This window comes from Brassica rapa, chromosome A02 (genome assembly GCF_000309985.2).
Source record: "Brassica rapa cultivar Chiifu-401-42 chromosome A02, CAAS_Brap_v3.01, whole genome shotgun sequence".
In the NCBI taxonomy this organism is placed as follows: domain Eukaryota; kingdom Viridiplantae; phylum Streptophyta; class Magnoliopsida; order Brassicales; family Brassicaceae; genus Brassica; species Brassica rapa.
In genome coordinates this window covers 30,208,815-30,229,160 of record NC_024796.2, presented here as the reverse complement: position 1 = coordinate 30,229,160, position 20,346 = coordinate 30,208,815, and the positions used below count along the sequence as shown (strand labels likewise).

Below are 20,346 nucleotides of genomic sequence, written 5' to 3'. Positions count from 1 at the left end.
CATGAGTGGATAACAGGATAAGATAAGATAATGAATAAAAGTAACATTTTCTTGAATTTTACCTCGTTTATGCTATAAGCCACTAATAATGTTAACGGGTGTGGGTGGGCACGAAAAGACAGCACAAGCTTAAGACAGCGATTTATATTTTTGTTAAATATAGAACAAATTAAAAACAAGTGTAGTATTAGGGTTTATCAGTTATGGCATTGGTTTTTCTTAAGCTTGTGTTTTTTGTTTGGAACACTCTTCTTAAGCGTATGTGTAATCGTTCTTTACTTCGTAAATGTTGTATTGTTTTAGGTAATAAATCTCCGAGTTTTGTTAATATATGTATTTCTCAGATAATTTGTTGACCAACCATATGAAAACAAGTTTTTTATCGAACCCCTTTTTGTTAGGAACCGACCTGATATAAGTTTTTTAGATTAAAACGAAGAAAAATAGACAGTCTGAGTTTCGTTAATGTGTTTGAAAAAGTTCATATCATTTGTTTTCTTAATTTCATTTCATTTCCTTTATGAATACTTACGCTGGAAAGGATGGTTCACACTGCTTTCCAGATTTATTTTTTTCTTTATCAACTTACTTTACCAAAAAAAACTTTGTTCTGGTATCTGATAGCAACTTAGATATTTTGGACAGCTCAACTAATATAAGCCACAAATGTGATAATCCCAAACCATTTTTTATTTTCATTTAATAGTAAATGGTGTGGGACACAGTATTTGTTGGCACTGAAATTATAAGAGAATGACAAGTTGCTTTTTAGTGTTTTGTCCCTTTGTTTTGCCCTTTCCGTAAATCCACTTTGTGGCAAAGCAGTTTGTCATTTCTCTAAAAATCCATAGGATATGCAAGTAATTTCAATTGGCAGTTCAATGAAGTTTCTTAGTTTAATTAGTTGGTTAAGAACATGAAAAGGGTAAAATGGTTTGTAAGAGAAAACAGGACTAAATGTTTTATAAACAATTAAGCATATATATATATATTAATATATAGAAGAAGCAGTGTGGTTTTAACATGGCGATTATACTGTTCTTGATGCCAAATGAGTTTCAACCGCAAACGCATTTTTAGGGCCCAAGGAACACAAGACATGGCTGGCCTACTTTTCTATCTTGGCTATTTGCTTTCTCAAGTCCAAGATGTCATTAAACCACTTTTCAGGAAATGAAAAAAAACTAAACTAAAATTTGCAGATCCTAAACGATTAGATCATTTGTTATGGAATCAAAATACTCACATAAGACCACCGTAATTACCGTCAGTCACCTTAACTCATCAAGAATCATAAGTGAGAGTCAATCCTCCATTATGATTCAAGAAGTAATACTTTATACTTCAACCCACTTTTTCTTTTATAATTTTTTTTTGCAAGAAGGAGAGACTTAACTCTTTCAAGAAAATAAAAATAATTCTCAATTAGTTAAAATTCACTTCTACCTCTTCTTTGAATATTTACAGTCGAGCTCTTTACAAAATTTTATATCTAACCAAGTCTACAGTAGGCGATTTGAATTAGACGACTTTGTAAACCACGTTAGACCATTTCTTTTTGTTAGTAAGGTTTATAATATAAATGTATGAATATGTATTCACTATCTTTTTCTATGATTGTTATTATCATATGTACGAAGGTAAAGCAAATTAATTGAGTGGAACTGACAGAAAACACATTATCGACAGAAAAGAAAATATGATTCGTGTGGAACAAAATAGTGACCATTGAAAAAGATAAGTCCACTTAGAAAGTTGATTAAAATGAAACTTTGGATGAGTAGACTTCCACACGAATGGCTTCTGCTACGAGCACGACTCGTGTAAAGTAAATCGTCTGTTTCACTTTCAAGAATGACCGGACAATCCGCCCTTGTAAATTAAAAATGAGAAAATGACAATTTATTTAACTTTGTTTGGAAAAAATTAACATCTTATAAAAGACTTGAAATATAATCATGATTTAACACGCTATAAAGCAAACTATACCATCTTGTGTAAATGTTTAGTGAGTAATATTGCATTGTATAAACCCTTAAGAAACCGTTCTGACTAAAATGGTCTACGCAACTATTACATATGAAATTTTAGGGACATAACTAAGTCATGGACTGAGGACTTTATGCAAAGTGTGTTGTTTTCCCTAAAGGATAAAGGCAGACAGGAAAAGTGTTGCTGAGTTAAAAAAAAAAAACTATTGAGAAATGTGAAAAGGTGAGCAAAAGAGAGCGCGAAGAATAAAAGTGCAAAGAAGAAAGTTAAGAAACTAAAGCCGCTTTCACATTCCCATTGAGTTGTGGGAATGAAAATACAAACCTCAAAAGAATAAGACATAACTATATGATTTTTTGCCAACAATAATATTATATGATAATAAAATAAAATTTGAATTTTTCTTCTAAGAATCTGAATTTAATTTAAAACAGATTGTTATAGTGGCATCTTTCACTGACAATGAATGCCTCAAATTGTTCCTGTAAACCATGAAGCTAGAAGCTCACAAAAGTATATGAACCTTGATATCCAAACGTTGATTGTTATTTCATAGATTCTGCTTCTTACAAAAACATTTGTTTCTAGCTTTTGATCAAAAACAAAAACATTTGTTAAAGCTTTTCCAACACAAAATTTACTGCTCATTTTGAAAGTTGGTAAAACTTCAAATTTAAAGTATGAGGATGTTCTTCTCCAAAAGAACAACTTCAAACTTAACTCTTAAGTGGAAAATTTTCAATTTTACTACAAGTTTGATACCATTTTCAAATTTATCATTAATAAATTATTATTTTCATAAATACCCTAAATTTGTGATAAAATAACACTAAGCTAATTTTTTAAAATATTTATAGAAAATTTATAAACCCAACCCCTTAATACTAAAACCTTAAACAATAATCACTAAAGCTTAAATCCAAATATTATTATATGTTTGGATTGGTACTTAACTTATGGTATTTCTAACAATTTATCCTTTTAAAACTGTATATTTTACACTATCTTACTTTTTATTAATAAAAGTTAACAAAAATCATAATTTTTAATTTAGAAATAAAGTATATATAGAAATATTAAACACAATATTAATTAGTAATATAATACATTTAATAGCATATTACATGCATTTCGAAATAATAACTGAGTTTTTTATTTTTATTTGGAGATTATAAGCTAAAATTGTTAAAATTTTGTACTTTCGTAGTTGATGAAATAATTTTGTTTTCATATAATTTTTATCTTTTTGTATTTTATCTTTATAATTTGTATTAAATCTGTCTTGTAATATTGGTTTGTATAATATTTTCATTTTACTGTAATTAATATATTAGTATTTTGCATAAGATAAAAATTTTATAAAGACTAAAATGATAACTATAAAAATTAGTAAGATAATTTGAAAATCATATAATTGTACAGTGAAATTTTATATTTGAAGTTGTTTTTGGAGCATGCAAAAATTATCATATTTGAAATTTCAAAATTATTTTTGGAGATGCTCTTAGCTTTTCTCAGGTGGAAAACTCATATTTAGTTTGCATGCTATTTGTTTCATCTATTTCCATGACAAAGCCTAATTTTGTATTGTCTACCCTACAAAAGATACCAGTTCAATGTATGTCAAATCTAAGAATATTTACTGGTTGAAAAACCAAAATTGGATATGGGTTTTCCAAAAAGATATCAAAATTTAGGGAAAAAAAAACAAAGAGGTCCGATATGCGCCGATCAAAACTTGGGATGTATATAAATGGGTTGGGCCCCGAAATTTCGGGATCGGAATTAAATCAAAACGACACCTCGTTGAGAAGAAACGACACCTCAAGCCTTCAATATATGGTCAGCACTTAGCAGTACTCACCAGTTACAAAATCAAAGCCATGACAATTTGTCACTACTAATAAAGAGGAATAAATGGAGAAAAACTACTAAATATGTTGCATAAAAAAGAGGATTAAACAAAATCAAGCAAGATTGTGTTTTTTCAAGTTGTAATGACTTTATATACCAAATGAGAAAACTATGATCATAAGCAACATAATGTGATGATGAAATTACATTTTGGATGAAATTATGTGAAACCCTAATCAATTATATCTCATCATCCCAAAGTTGTTTGATGGATTTGTAAGGGCTTGTGGTTTGATTAACAAGGAAATCTCCTCTCATGATCTTCCACTCCTCCAATTGGTCAATGAATGATAAGTCTTGGTCATCCAATTTGATATCTAAGGCTCTCTTGTTTTCTCTCATTCTTTCTCCATTAAAACTTTTCACAATCACACTTGCCCCTTTTGACATTCCCCACCTGAGAGCCACCTTCATTTATAAATAATTGGTTACAATCAGTTAAACATTTTTTTTTCATTTTTGGTTACATTTGCATGTCAAATTATTATGTATATTCAAAAACATAGAAGTTCATAAAAATACGAATTATAAAGGTGATGTCAAAATGAAAAAGTGTTTGAATAAGGCTCTTAGAAATAGGGTAAAGAGCCATAGCAAGTTATGTATATATTTCCGAGTTACCTGAGCTGGAGTGGCATTATGCTTGAGACCAATTGATTTGATGACAGGGTGTTCAATCACAGCCATTGACCCCCAACGATTCCCTGGCCCACCAAGTGGTGAATATCCACTTACATGGATGTTGTTCGCTTCACACACTTTTCTTAGCTTGCTTTGTCTCCACAATGGATGCATCTCCACCTATACATATATACAAAATCTTAATTATCAAATCTCCCCAAAATTAAGCAAGATTTTTTGGTATTAATGTTTTGTATCCAAACCTGGTTAACAGAAGGAGAGACAGAAGCGAAATCGAGAAGATCATAGATCTTTTTAGAAGAGAAGTTGCTAACACCAATGGATCTACACAAACCCATCTCCAAGCATCTCTCCATGCCTTGCCAAGTTTCTTCAATTCCTACATCTTTCTCAAACTCTTCTTCCTTTGGGACGGGCTCACTCACTCCTGGCTTTAGCTTTATTGGCCAATGCACCAAGTAGTTATCTAGATATTCTAGCCCCATTGTCCTATAAAGTCATTAACAATATGGTCATGAGATTGATCCGTCAGCCATCAAAGTATTGTAGGTGAGTGTTTATGTTTTTCAAGAGAAGCTTACTTGAGAGTTTGTGTGAGGGCAGAGATAGGGTCATGGTGATCACTAGACCATAACTTTGAAGTCACAAAGATATCTTCTCTTTGGACAGTTCCATAGGAGATAGCTTGACCTAATGCAGTTCCTAGAGCTTCTTCTGATCCATATATCTTTGCTGTGTCGAAATGTCTATACCCTATCTGTCTCCATTCCAAGAAGTAAGCTTATGAGATATAAGAAGGCACAACATGGATTCTTACAAATCCCTTATTGTTATTGGAATATTTAACATTTGTATGTATTACTTTCTAATTTATTATACATATATATTGATACTTGTAAAGAATTTGTATATAAGGTTATGATTTTGCATAAACATAAATATACTAATAATCATATTTGGTGGTCAAGTGATGAATACTCTACTCTGCGTGAGAAGTGATATACAAGAAAACACACAATATATTATAAGATCATCTGATAAAAAATTTGTAATAATAAAAGTTACTTTTTAGAAGAGAGAAAATGAACCTTGATGGCTTGATGGACGGCTGAGATGGTACTCTCTCGATCTTTTTGAGGACAATAAGTTCCCATTCCAAGCAATGGAATCGTCTTCCCACACCTGAGCCGTGCTACGTCACTCCTCATCTCTCTCTCTCTTTTTTCTTTTTCTTCTCTTCAGGCTCAATGTGTTGCTCTGTGCTGAGTGTTGAGTCTAAGACATGTTTATATAGGCCATTGAAAGGTCAACGTTCTTGATTTATTTTCTTCTTCCTTAAACAATTTCCCTTATGACATCAATTATTAATATATAGAATATGACCTATATATGGAGTATATTATGATAGTTTATTGTATTACATCTTGAAATGTAATATGAATTGGGACTATGGACGTATCGAAGCACGAGAGTTTTCCATGTCTTCTGGGATTTTCTTAGCCTACCCAAATCCATATCTCTCAAACCTCAAGATGATATCTTCCCTCCTCAATAAATTTCCTCATTAGTGTTTCCAAAATATGGTTGTTCTTACATTTTATTTTACAACTTGATTCTATTGCAATTTGCAAACATCACAAGCTAAATAGCTGATTACAGTTCCTCATTGGTGTTTTAGTATTCCTAAATATGGTTGTTCTTGCATTTTATTTTGCAACTTGATTCTATTGGAAACTTTACAAGCTAATTACTTGCCAACTGTTTACACTCATCTGGCTTTTAGATGGAGTAATGGCCTAGCATTATAGTTCCAGAGATCCTTTATAGCGTCACAAGATTCTCTAACTATTTCACAAACGAATGAACGATACTATAGACATGCATGTTTTCCTAATTTTTATCATGGCAGGAAAATATCATTCTAGTATCTGAGACATGTGAAAATCTGATTTTTTTTGTGATTTTTTACATTTAAGATGTTAATAATATTCAATTATGATTTTCACCCAAAAAAAAATCAATTATGATTGCAATCGCAGTACAAAATTACTAACCTTACCTTTTATACTTACCTTACAAATCAAGAACCAAGATGGAATAATGATGTTTTAATTGTAACTAGATCTCGACCCGCGTAACTACGCAAGTTTTTGTTTTTATTTATTTTTATATAAATATTTTATTTTCAATTCTAAATTGGTATATATTATAATATATATGTGTCTATCAATTTTTAAAACATAATAAGTTTACTGTATATTTTTTTGATTGAATAGATTATTTCAAACTTTCACATGTTTTGTATCTTCTTCTATTTATATATTTTCGGATTATTATTTCACTATTAAAATCGTAATTATATATAAAGATTAGTAAAAATATTGTTTTGTTGTCATATTCAAAGATATTCTAACATTTCATAAATTTAGAAAGTTTTTTTAAAATATATACTTTTCGCTTCATAGATTTATATTATCGAGTAAATAATTAAACATTTAGTTTTTATTTAATTTTTAAAATAAACTATATAGTTTAAAATTTGTTTTCATTGGTTTAAAGTAGTAAATATTAATCATTGTTAGATCAAACGATTTTTGTTATTTAAAAAAAAAAAACTTTATAATTTTAAAAGTTAACATCGACAAATATTTAAATATTTACCATATAGAGGTATAGTATTACAACATTAAATTATATCTATTTAATTTATATTATCTATAAATCCAATGGATCATCTATTGTTTAAATCCAATTATTGATAGCCCAATAAAAATTTTTGGTATGCTTAAAATTTAAATGATAAGATTAAATATTAAATGTAACATAACTTTCTAGGAATAGGTCCATTAGGTCAATTTTTTAAAAAATCACACATGAATCAAAATTGTGACTTCTGTTTTAATATATAAGATTACCCTTGTTTCAGAAAAAAAAGAAAGTTATGTTTTAGTTCATATACAAATTTCTCCCCAATTGTTTTGATGAAAAATATTTTTATGATTTTTATGTTATTTATTATATGTACACTCAAAGATACGATATAATACGTACAAATATGAAGCATCAGCAGGAACAGATTGTGGTTTTATATTATGAATAGTATATCAATAAAATCTCATCCACATTCGAAGGGGCGTCTCTTAGGAAAAATGTAATAGTTTCAATGATAATTAATACAATAATATATTTAGAAATGGCGGTTTGACATAAGATTACTTGTCAATGATATGATTTGCATAAAATAGTTCATTAGGGAGTGGAAGTCAAATCGAAGGCGACTGCATGCAATCGACGTTGGCTTACTAACCAAATTACATATGAATTAAGCGTTGACAATTAAACTAATTGTCTAATCTCTTAAATGGATAAAACTACTAATCATTTTAAATATGTAAAATTAAATGCAATGGTGGTTCATGTAGTATTTTACAACAGAAGACAGTCATGTTCCTGCTTTTCTAGTGCACCGCCAAAAGATTTCACAAATCTTTTCCATGTGATTTATTATTTTCTTTAGTTATTACAAATTTGCAGTCCTATTAATATAAGTATTTGCTTTGTAAACTAGAATTAAATGTCAACTACCGCTTACTACCACTTTAATTTTATCAGTTTTTTCATCAACATTTTGACCTCTCAAGTGTACATTCATTTGATTCCCAAAATGCTTCTCTTCTTTTTAATTTCTTTATACACTTCTTCTCCTACCAATGTGATAATGTTACTCTTTTCGTGACTCATGCTATATGTTGAATAATTATTTTTAAAATAAACCAAAGCAGATTAGATCAACTGTACCTTTCTGTTGGTTGATATTAAAATTATCTTATTTGTGGTTGGAACATAAGTATCGGCATTATAAAATGCATTGTAAATAGTTTGAATTACAATTTTATAGAGAAAATAGGTAAAAAGTCAAATCAAACCATGATTTAAAACTAGTTAATGACTTTTTTTCGTTGATAACACAGTATTATTCTCTATAAATTGAAAATTTTATTTTATTAATTTATAAACCACTAATTTTATTGTTCTTTATAAATTAGTTTATAATTTATATGTAGCAAAAAATCCTGATGCAACCAAACTAAACCGGCTTTGAATCCCGTTAGAAAACTATATATAAGTGGTTTGTCATTGTTTAACCGAATCTTTTCACACTAACGAAGACCATTTTAAACTAATGTTCTAAAATTTGGTCTATGCAATGTCCTGACAACAAATTAGCCATAGCCGAAATAATTTTCCTAAACTCCAATTTATATAATTCAAATCAGTTTAAACCGTTTAAAGTTGATCCAAATCAATCTAAAATGGTTTAAATTGATATAAATCTGTTAAGTTAAAAAATACTATTAGTGAAAATCTACAAATGTATCTAGTTTATTTTTATGTGTATGTAAATTTTATAATTCACCAATATTATTTTATAATTAAACCCAACAACTAAAATATCTAATAAAATGTAAAAATATAAAAATTAATCAATAATTTGTTAGTTCTTAAACCTCGAATAATAATATGTCTATTTGCTAGTCTTCTACAAATCGTCTAGCTAAGGCTTCTAGTTTTTTGAACACTGCTAAATTGTTCATTATTTATTGATCTATTGGTTCGGTTGAGGTATAACATAAGCAAATATCACTTGCTCTGCTTTGTTACTGTCCTCTAGACTGTTGAAACACCATCAATCAACTTTTTCCGGAAAATAACATTGGCATTGTTGAACATTCCTTCTTTCAGCGAAACCATTATAAACTGTTCAATGCAGAGTCAGTTTTGAGACCAAGATTGAATCTTGAATGGTATGGAGACACTCACTGAGTGTTGTATAGAGAAATGACAATTATCTAAAGAATCTGCCGAGGTCAATCCCATGGAGGTGAATGTCTTGCTCTGCTTTGTAATCAGTGTTCCATAGTTATGGTATCATGTATTGATGTCAAGGAGATGGTTTCATGATGTAACTGAGACTAAGGATTACTAGACTGTTAAACACATGTATATGCTAAAACAAAGTTGTTTCTTATGCTAACATATGTAGTCCCAGACTCCCAGTGATATGAGTAATTTTGCTACAAATGCAACTTCATTGCTTTTATCAAAGAAAATAATCTAGATGAAAATAAAGACTTTGGTTTAATCTCCTCAACTAAAAAAATATAAGAAGTATAGTTTCACTACAACAAAATGTTGGTTTAATCCAAGTCAACGGGAGAGATGTGTAGGCTTGAACCAAAGTGAAAGGGATTATATTTTCCACTAACAGAAAATAAAACAAAATGAAATCTAAGAGTCGGCGATGGTGACCTCAACCTCAACACCAGGTTCAATGGTGATGGAAGAGATTTGCTTGACCACATCAGGAGAGCTGAAAAGATCAATCACTCATTGGTTCCTGTTTCAAAAAACAATAGTGAAGAGTTTAAGCAATGTCAAGAACCTAAAGCAATGAGCTTATTCTCATGTTCTAAGATCTAAGTGTAATAAACACATGCATATAAATATACCTTCACCACAAGGAGCTTTACGGGTAGTGATCTTAAGAACCTTGGTGGGCATTCTCACTTGTCCCTTTGTTCTCAGTCTCTTGTCTTTAGCTCCACGTACCAAATCAGCACACACTAATAACACATTTAGACCCAAATCATCCATTTGTAATCAATTCTTTTTTTTTGTTCAACCCATTTGTAATCAATTCAAATAAAGCTACAAACCTGACTTCGTTGGCTTCATTGCATAAGCCATCTTTTCAACCTCTTCTTCTTCTTCTGCAAGTAACAGAAAGCTACAAGTTTAACTTGCTCCTAGGAGTGAAAAGTTAAAGCCTTATTCACTGGACTGTGAGGCCTAATCACTACAAGAGTTTAGTTAGACCTAAAGCAATTAAGTTATAGCCCACTTAACTGGGCCTACGGCAGTGTATATTATAGAAACACAAAGTAAAGTTCAAGAAATAAAATACATATATTAAAAAATATCTGATTATAATTACTTTTCTAATTAAAATGATTTTAAAATATATGTTTTTTGAAAAATAGAAGAACGAACAACAACAAATTTAAAGGACGAGCAATATTATTACTACCGGGGACCCCCGCACACATTAATTAACCTCGGAAACTCCAACGGAGCCCAACGGCTACTTTCTCCAAACGGCTACTTCTCAGTTTGCAACGGCTCTCTGCTTTCAAAATTTCCCTTTATAATCTGTGTGAGAGAGAGAGAGAACTTCAGTCCACATCAAAGTAGCTACACATACACATACTGGCAACGGCTAGTGAAGTAAACGGCGAGTCTGATGAGTGCAAGAAGCTTTTAATTACTTCTTTGAGGATGAAGACAAGATGATGAGGTATCGGGAGTCAAAGGTGCCTTTTGGTGAGGTACATTATCCACTTTTCTTTTTACAGAATTTTATAAAACCATATGATTTATACAAACTGTTTTTTTTTTGTCAAAGCTTTGTTTTCAAAATTTTAAAAGTTTTAAGGGGAAATGATTGATTACTCGACTGATAATGGAAGAAGCTTATGTGTACTTAGTGGAAACAAAATAGAACATGTCTCCTGTCGTTGAGATCGTTAGAGATGATAATGTTTCATTTGCCTCTTGACACTTACCATCACTTTGTTATTCTAAATCAAATCTTGTTATAAATTGTTTCCCCTTCTGTATATATATTTATTTTATTTTTTTAATCGATCTTGAAGTAAAACGTTTTTCCCTCTCGTATTTCCATAAAGATACCTTCTTACTGTTTTTTTATTGTTTGTTGATTATTTTGCGTGTTTTAATTTCTTGTTGTGTTTTTTTTGCCTTCGATAATTGGTGGAGCGGATGAGAAGTCTGCTAATGGGGGAAAGATACAACAGAGAGATACAGCAACCATCTTCCACGGATGTTCGATATGCCAGACAGACAGTATGATCCGACAAAGAATTTGTGAGGGAGTGACTCAGATTGTACAGATGCTTGAAACAGAAAAAGAGTGATGTCTTCTCTGTTTTGTTGTGTCTGCTGAGCCTCTTTTGTTTGCTTTAGTGTCTTGAGAATGTTTTATCAGTTTATATGTAATCCGTTTGTTCCCAAACTTGTAGACCTGTTTCTCAAATTCATTTTGTTTAGATTATGCTTGTATCCTTATTTTGATACTTGTTGTGTTCTTGAGTTTCTTGAAAGATGACATTTTTTTTGGTGTGTTATATAACGTAAGTGTAGAACCATATCTAGAAATAGTTTTATATATTTCACAAAACTAAAGAAAGTTACACCGGATGTGATAAGATAAATTAACAAATTTCATATAAAATTATAATTAGTAATCGTTATATGTAATTATATAATAAGCATGAGCCTTAATTAATTATATAGAGAGAATGCCATTCACACACGTTTGAGGATGGAACATGGAGAAGAAGAGGAAGATGCATTCATTGAAGCTATTGTTGCTTGCTCTTCAGAGAGATGATGAAGGTTTCATTGGAAGAATTATCAGATGGATCTTTAATGTTAACTTCTTCCTTTTCTTGGCTCATGATTAGCTGAGAAGCAACTAACTTGTCAAGAGTTTGCCAATCCATCATAAGGACATTATGATCATCACTTAGTAGTAATCCTGATTGATGATGATGATGATGATCAGTATTTGTGTTCATCATAATCATGTTATCATTAGTAATAAAATGACCATGATCATCATCATTAGTAATAATGTGACAATCATCATCATCATTAGTAATAATATTTCCATGATCTTCTTCATCATCTCCTTGCATTAGTGTAATTGATGTTGCGTTGATTGTGCTGAGTACAACACCATATGGGTCATTATCATTATAATGTGATGATGATGAGCCTTGGAACATTCTTGGACTCTCCAAGTCAGGAAGATGGTAGTAACTACCATTAGCTACATCCATTTGCTGCGTGAACCAATTTGATTCTGGTCCTGATGATGATCCCATCAATGTTCTTGGATTGTTGTAACTCATCGTGGTTAGTTTCTTCTTAAAAGCACGACAAACCACCCATCCTTCTTCATGAGGTGGTCCATTTTCATCGGTCTCAAGACGATACTCGTGCATTATCCAATCGAATTTCTGACCATTTGGAGCCCGGCCTTTGTAGAAAACAAAAGTCTTCCTCATCCCGACAAGCTCTTGTGTCGAGTATATGGACTTGTCCTGGCCTGTTGCTTTCCAAAATCCCGAGCCAGTTGCTCTATTGGTTCGTGTCGCTGTTGGATACTTCTTGTCCTTGTGGCCAAAGAAATACCATTCACTCTCTTCCCTTGTCCCTCTTCCAGATAACTCTGTCTATTACAAAAAAACATTATCGACTTTAAAATATGAATTACTATCTAACAAGTAGTGTATCTAAAGTGAGGTTACTAATGAAATCGAAATGAAATGTCGGAATGCATTATGCATACATACCTGGGATGTCCCATGGCTCGATTTTGTAGAGATCAACATCTTTGATAACATCAACTTACATTCCTGGAAATGCAACTTTCTTCTTAAGAAAATAGTCAACTAGTTCGTCATCGGTCGGATGGAATCGATAGCCGGGAGGAATGTGTGAGAAACTCTTCATTTGATTCTTTTATTATTATATTTTCTGCAATATGGTGATTTGTAACAAATCATCAACGGTAGATAGAAAGATATGCATGTAACGAATGTGAAATCAAATATTCAAGAAGTCTAAGAGAGATGTATCTTTATTTTCCTCACTCCTAATTATCATTAAAGTAAATACTTGAACCATTTCGTTATGATGATTTTTTTTTAATTATGAAAATGATACGTTTGAATACTCATACTATCTCGACTGAACTAAATTATACACATAACATATTAAAAAGTGAAAATAATGTAAGAATCATAATATGCATGGTTTTTAAACTAGTAGTTAACTTTCCATAATCTGCGTGAATGAAACCTATTGTTACTTCCCACATTTTTCATGTGTGCACTATATTTGATTACAATGTTATTAAAAAGGAGAAAACAATATTTTAAACAAAGTTTCATACGTGAATTAATCAATTAAGTATACATACTTTCCGACAACAACAAAAGAGAAAGAAAATAATGTAGTAGTCTCGTCCTTCAAATAAGAAAACACATAAAATAGTTGTACTTATAAGTGATATATATACCATTTGTGATACTATATAATGTTTCGTAACATCACGAAATCTAGAACTCACAGATGGTTCTATGTACTGAAACTTACTTGGATCTTCTTTATGCAAAGATTTATACGTATTCTATTTTTTTTCTTCTTTTTCTTTTCTTGGTTCCTCCTAGCTTTTTGTTTTTTTTGGTCTAAATGCAGAGACAGTTTTGAGACAAATGGAGCTTCTACGTGGTTTAATGGTATGAATAGATTTTTTTTTGTATATATTTCTGTGTTGGCATGGCAAATATTTCAAGAGTCTAAGTAAAAAAAAAAACAAAAATTCAAGAGTCTGACGAGTGTAGTTGGTGACTCACTCTGTCACACCAATGGAGGTGAAGGTCTTGGCACTTTAAAATCAAAATATTCCGAGTAATTAATAATGACATGTTAAAGAGATGGTTCATGAACTTAAGACCAATACATAATCTCTAGTTTGTCCACAGATGTTTGTTGTCTAGTAACTAAGAATCTAAAACTTTTTGTAATGGCAAGTTATTATAGATCTCAATCTTTGATATATGTAAATAACTCTGGTAAGAAAATCTACTCAACAATTAATTTTCAAAAAAGAAAATCTACTCAACAACGAAAACAAAACACGAACTAAAGTATACAACAAAAAAAGTATGCTCCAATAAAAGCGTTGGTTTACTGCTAATCGACACAAGTGTAAGGGAAAGTAGGAGAATGTTGTTTCTTGCAGATACTCCGATTAAAAGAAACCGGAAAATCTAAGAGTCGGTGATGGTAACCTCAAATTCAACACCAGGTTCAATGGTGATGGAAGTGATTTGCTTGACCACATCAGGAGAGCTAAAAGATCAATCACTCGCTTGTGAATCCTGAGTTCGAATCTGTCCATGTGTTGGTATGGTTCCTGTGTAAAAAAACAATAGTGAAAGAGTTTAAGCAATGTCAAGAAACTAAAGCTTATTCTCATGTTTTAAGACCTAAAGGCATATTATATACCTTCACCACAAGGAGCTTTACGGGTAGTGATCTTAAGAACCTTGGTGAACATTCTCACTGGTCCTTTTGTTCTCAGTCTATCGTCCTTTGCTCCACGTACCAAATCAGCACACACTAATAACTCATTTGACCCAAATCATCAAAAATCATCCATTTGTCAATAGATGATCAAAATCAAAGGGGAAAATATCTAAACAACACCTTTCTCCAGGTTCTTGGCATTCTTAGAGGAGAGAGTAATCTTGATCTTTTGAATTTGCTCGAATGTCTCTTCCAAACCTGACTTCGTTGGCTTCATTGCTACATGATCCACCTTTTGACTTTGTACCTCTTTCTTCATCTGCAAGTAACAGAAAGCTAAAAATTTAACTTGCTAGGAGTGAAAAGTTAAAGCCTTATTCACGGGTTTACGAGGCCTAATCACTAAAAGAGTTTAATTAGACCTAAGTCAATTAAGTTATAGCCCAGTTAACTGGGCCTGAGGCAGTGTATATATTACTTCACACGCTTCAGGGTCGTCTTCGTTATTTTCTTATTTTATAGATGTAATGATAAGACTTTTGGAGACCTAAATCAATACTTAAAAATATAAATTCTATTTACATTTAACTAAAGACAATATAGAAACAGAAAGTTAAGTTAAAGAAATAAAATACATAATTTAAAAACATTTGTTTATAATTAATTTTCTAGTTAAATTGATTTTAAAATATATGTTTTTTGAAAAAGACAGAAGAACGGACAACAATAAATTCAAAGGACGAGCAATATTACTACCGTGGACCAGCACACATGAGATTAACCTCGTAAACTCCAAAGGAACCCAACGGCTACTTTCTCCAAACGGCTACTTTTCTGCTTTCAAAATTTCCTTATATAATCTGAGAGAGAGAACTTCAATCCACATCACAAAGTAGCTACATGGCGACCAATGAAATTTAGATCTTTCCCTCTCCTAGCCGCACTTGGCCACGGTTAGTTAAGTAAACGGCGAGTCTAATGAAGAGGTCTTTCTCTCGAGCGGTGATGTTAAACCCGAGGCGGATCCAAACGTGGAGAGATGATGAAGATGTCTTTTAGTCAGGTACATTCTCCACTTCTTCTTTTTTTTTTTACAGAATATATAAAACCATGATTTTTTATAAATAGTTACAAACTGTTTTATTTTATTTTTTTTGTCAAAGTTTTATTTTCGAAAATTTTAAAAGTTTTAAGGGGAAACTATTGATTACTTGACTGATAATGGAAGAAGCTTATGTGTAATTAGTGAAAACAAAATAGAACATGTCTCCAGTCGTTGAGATCGTTAGAGATGATAATGTTTCATTTGCCTCTTAACACTTACCATCACTTTGTTATTCTAAATCAAATCTTGTAATAAATTGTTTCCCCTTCCGTATATATATATTTATTTTATTTTTTTAATCGATCTTGAAATAAAACGTTTTTCCCTCTCGTATTTCCATAAAGATACCTTCTTACTGTTTTTTATTGTTTGTTGATTATTTTGCGTGCTTTAATTTCTTGTTGTGTTTTTTTTTTTGCCTTCGATAATTGGTGGAGCGGATGAGAAGTCTGCTAGTGGGGGAAAGATGCAACAGAGAGATACAGCAACCATCTTCCAAGGACGTTCTATATGCCAGACAGACAGTATGATCCGCAAAGAAATTGTAGAGGGAGTGACTCAGATTGTACAGATGCTTGAAACAGAAAAAGAGTGATGGAACTCTTCTTCTGTTTTGTTGTGTCTGCTGAGCCTCTTTTGTTTGCTTTAGTGTCTTGAGAATGTTTTATCAGTTTATATGTAATCCGTTTGTTCCCAAACTTGTAGACCTGTTTCTCAAATTGATTTTGTTTAGATATGCTTGTATCCTTATTTTGATACTTGTTGTGTTCTTGAGTTTCTTGAAAGATGCCATTTTTTTTGGTGTGTTATATAGCGTAAGTGTAGAACCATATCTAGAAATAGTTTTATATAATTCACAAAACTAAAGAAAGTTACACCGGGTGTGATAAGATAAATTAACAAATTTCATATAAAATTATAATTAGTAATCGTTATATGTAATTATATAATAAGCATGAGCCTTAATTAATTATATAGAGAGAGACATTCGGATTCACACACGTTTGAGGATGGATCTTTAGGTGTTTGTATTTTGAGGCCAAGAGTAGAAGGAACATGGAGAAGAAGAGGCATTCATTGAAGCTATTGTTGCTTGCTCTTCAGAGAGATGATGATGGAAGGTTTCATTGGAAGAATTATCAGATGGATCTTTGTTAACTTCTTCCTCTTCTTGGCTCATGATTAGCTGAGAAGCAACTAACTTGTCAAGAGTTTGCCAATCCATCATATGGTCATTATGATCATCACTGAGCAGTAATCCTGATTGATGATGATGATGATGATCAGTATTTGTATTCATCATAATCATATTATCATTAGTAATAAAATGACCATGATCATCATCATTAGTAATAATGTGACCATCATCATCATCATTAGTAATAATATTTCCATGATCTTCTTCATCGTCTCCTTGCACTAGTGTAGTTGGTGTTGCGTTGATTGTGCTGAGTACAACACCATATGGGTCATTATCATTATGATGTGATGATGATGAGCCTTGGAACATTCTTGGACTCTCTAAGTCAGGAAGATGGTAGTAACTACCATTAGCTACATGCATTTGATGTGTGAACCAATTTGATTCTTGTCCTGATGATCCCATCATTGTTCTTGGATTGTTGTAACTCATTGTGGTTAGTTTCTTCTTAAAAGCACGACAAACCACCCATCCTTCTTCATGAGGTGGTCCATTTTCATCGGTCTCAAGGCGATACTCGTGCATTATCCAGTCGGATTTCTGACCATTTGGAGCTCGACCTTTGTAAAACACAAGAGTCTTCCGCATCCCGACTAGCTCTTGCTTCGAGTATATAGCCTTGTCTCGACCCGTTGCTTTCCAAAATCCTGAGCCCGTTGCTCTATTGGTTCGTGTCCCTGTTGGATACTTCTTGTCTTTGTGGCTAAAGAAATACCATTCCCTCTCTTCTCCTGTCCCTCTTCCACATAACTCTGTATATTAAAAAACATTATCGCCTATAAGGTGTGACTTACTAATTAGTATATAGTGACTTACTATCTAATGACTGGTATATATAAAGTGATTTAGCTAGTGACATCGAAATTATATTTTGGAATGTATACAAACCTTGGATGTCCCATGGCTCGATTTTGTATAGATCAACATCTTTGATAACATCAACTTGCATTCCTGGAAATGCAACTTTCTTCTTTAGATAATAGTCAACGAGTTCTTCATCGGTCGGATGGAATCGATAACCCGGAGGAATGTGTGTGAGACTTTCCATTTGATCCTTTTATTATTATATTTTCTGCAATTTGTAATCTATCATCAGTGGTAGATAGAAAGATATGCATGTAACGAATGTAAAATACAAGTAAGACTACATAGAGATGTATCTTTAATTTTCCATACACATATCATTAAACTATTTGATCCATTTCATTATGAATTTTCTTTGTAATTATGACAAGTTTACAACGTTACGTTTGAATACTCATATAATTTCTCGACTGAACAAATTTATATGCATAAATGTTTTTTTGAGAAAAACAAGAATCATGATATGCATGGTTTTAAACTCGTAGTTAACTTTCCATAATCTAAGTGAATGAACGTATTATTACTTCCCAACCTTTTCATTTGTGCACTATATTTGATTATATTGTTATTATAAAGGAGAAAAGAATATAGTGAACAACATTGTAAAAAAGTTTAATGTGTGAATTAAGTATACAGATACTTTCCGACAGCAAAAAGAGAGAAATACAATGTAATCGTCTCGTCCTTTAAATATGAAAAAATGAAGATAGTTGTACTTATCTAACATATTGTAACATAACGAAATCTAGAACTTACAGATGGTTCTATGTACTGAAACAAACTTACTTGAATCTTCTTCCTGAACATGCAATTTTTTTTAAAAAAATATGAGATTTTTCTTTTCTTCTCTTGGTTTGTCGTAGATTTTAGACAAAGAGACAAAAGCGTTTTGTCTTGTTTATGTTGAGATCATGAGAGACTTGAGAGTATTCCGATAATGGCGGATTCTCTAGACTTGTATGTATACATATTTATAGGCATATAAATGTAAACAGAGACAAAAACTCTAATGATGCAAAAGGAAATATCCTTTTAATTTTAGTTTATGTGTTTTTTTCCCACACTTTATTAACAGAAGATTCTATTCAGATTTTGGGGGTCTTTTAATCATAACAAATCTATCACTGTCTTCCTCTCATCTACCTGAAGTGTTGCATAAGTTTTCACTTTCTATGTGTGTGTAATAGAGAAGTAATGTGATCTTTTAAAACTATCTCTACCAACTATTGAATGCGACGTTTTTCAAATAAACTAGTTCCATTTAATTGTATGAACAAATTAATTACTCGAGGCTCAGCGTTTGGTGGTGGTACATTCATCGCGATCGCAATACACTTTTCATGGTTCAAGTGATGGGGAGATCATCACACTTTTTGTGTTAACATCCATCCGCTTCTTCTCCCGTGATGTTGCTCAAGTATCACACTACACTCTTGGATTGAACTAAACAATCTCTACTTTTTGTGTTGACGTTGATCGTCACATATATAACACAATATAATATTTGTCGCTCATGAAGGTTGATAGATTCGTTTGGTGAAATTTATGCGCATGTTCTTCTGAACCTGTAAGACAATGTGCATGTTGTTTTGAGTATATTCTCCTCTTAGTTAGGCAGCTCGTGCTCGTCCTGAACCCCTTTCTCTCCTTTGTGTTGAGACTCCTGTTTGGCTGGCACATGTGGCTGGCTTGTTGGAGTGATTTAGTTTTTCATAATAGTTATGAATAGCAATGTTTTTTATGAACATACCTCGGTACGAACCCTTTTAAGACTTTACATTCTTTACTAAAACTCAAAAATACTTAATCAACTATCTAGAAAAGTCGATTAACCAAATTTCAGAAGTTAGTAGGATATTCTTTTTTTCTAAGTCAATTTATAGTTTTTGGTAAGCTTGAACTTAAATTATATGATATTTTTACAACATATGAATAAAGGGGGAAAGTGGAAAAATATTGTTTGACACCAAAAGAAAACAGTAAGATAAATAAAGAAATTCAGTAATAAAATAACGTGGCGTGACATGAGTGGTTGGTTACGTAATAACACAGGGAACATCATCGCGGTGAAAAAGCTGCTTATCGCCTTCGGTTCTGGCCCCACTTTACTTACATTGGTCCCCACAAAAGTTCTCGTTTTTTCTCGTTAACTTACATCCAAATTCCTGATGTAGTTTACATTTTAAAATTAGTGCATTACACACGACATGCAACATTTTTTTTGTTAACATGCAACTTTCAACATAAGTTACGATGATAAATCCTCAGATTTACGACATACACTTTCAGTATGCCTAACTAAACTTAAGGGGGCCTATTGGAAATAGAATTTGTGTGGAGTTTGAAAATTTTAAGAGTTAATAGATTTTTAAAAGTTAAATAGATTTGATGAATTCTTACCCAATGTATTGTATAAATTGTCATTGATTATTATAGATTTTCATATATA

At 31.7% G+C, this 20,346-nt stretch overlaps 2 protein-coding genes, 1 long non-coding RNA gene and 1 pseudogene across 6 annotated transcripts; 1 reads left to right on the top strand and 3 right to left on the bottom strand.

Annotated features, from left to right (window-relative positions):
• Positions 1–3,553: 3,553 nt before the first annotated feature.
• LOC103855005 (non-functional NADPH-dependent codeinone reductase 2) lies at positions 3,554–6,820 on the bottom strand. Of its 2 annotated transcripts, none has more exons than XM_033284791.1 (5): positions 5,637–6,820; positions 5,130–5,305; positions 4,791–5,037; positions 4,528–4,707; positions 3,554–4,303 (listed from the first exon to the last, which is right to left on the bottom strand). In XM_033284791.1, the coding sequence occupies exons 1-5, from the start codon at positions 5,754–5,756 to the stop codon at positions 4,259–4,261; spliced, it is 768 nt and encodes a 255-aa protein (XP_033140682.1). In that variant the 5' UTR covers positions 5,757–6,820; the 3' UTR covers positions 3,554–4,258. The 2 variants fall into 2 exon arrangements, with proteins under 2 accessions (XP_033140682.1, XP_009130213.1); XM_009131965.3 differs by having other exon boundaries at positions 3,911–4,314; positions 5,637–6,813.
• Positions 6,821–7,289: 469 nt separating this feature from the next.
• Positions 7,290–16,576, top strand: LOC103855002. 2 transcript variants are annotated; one of them, XR_004455717.1, is made up of 2 exons: positions 7,290–10,903; positions 16,270–16,576. It is a non-coding gene; the product is annotated as an uncharacterized LOC103855002 (long non-coding RNA). The 2 variants fall into 2 exon arrangements; XR_004455718.1 differs by lacking the exon at positions 16,270–16,576 and adding an exon at positions 11,386–11,734.
• On the bottom strand, positions 11,241–15,547 carry LOC103855109 (annotated as a pseudogene).
• An 88-nt stretch (positions 16,577–16,664) lies between the features above and the next one.
• LOC103855001 (NAC domain-containing protein 101) lies at positions 16,665–20,079 on the bottom strand. 2 transcript variants are annotated; one of them, XM_009131962.3, is made up of 3 exons: positions 18,654–20,079; positions 17,922–18,105; positions 16,665–17,785 (listed from the first exon to the last, which is right to left on the bottom strand). In XM_009131962.3, the coding sequence occupies exons 2-3, from the start codon at positions 18,079–18,081 to the stop codon at positions 16,851–16,853; spliced, it is 1,095 nt and encodes a 364-aa protein (XP_009130210.1). In that variant the 5' UTR covers positions 18,082–18,105; positions 18,654–20,079; the 3' UTR covers positions 16,665–16,850. The 2 variants fall into 2 exon arrangements, with proteins under 2 accessions (XP_009130210.1, XP_009130209.1); XM_009131961.3 differs by having other exon boundaries at positions 18,684–20,077.
• Between the last annotated feature and the right edge of the window lie 267 nt (positions 20,080–20,346).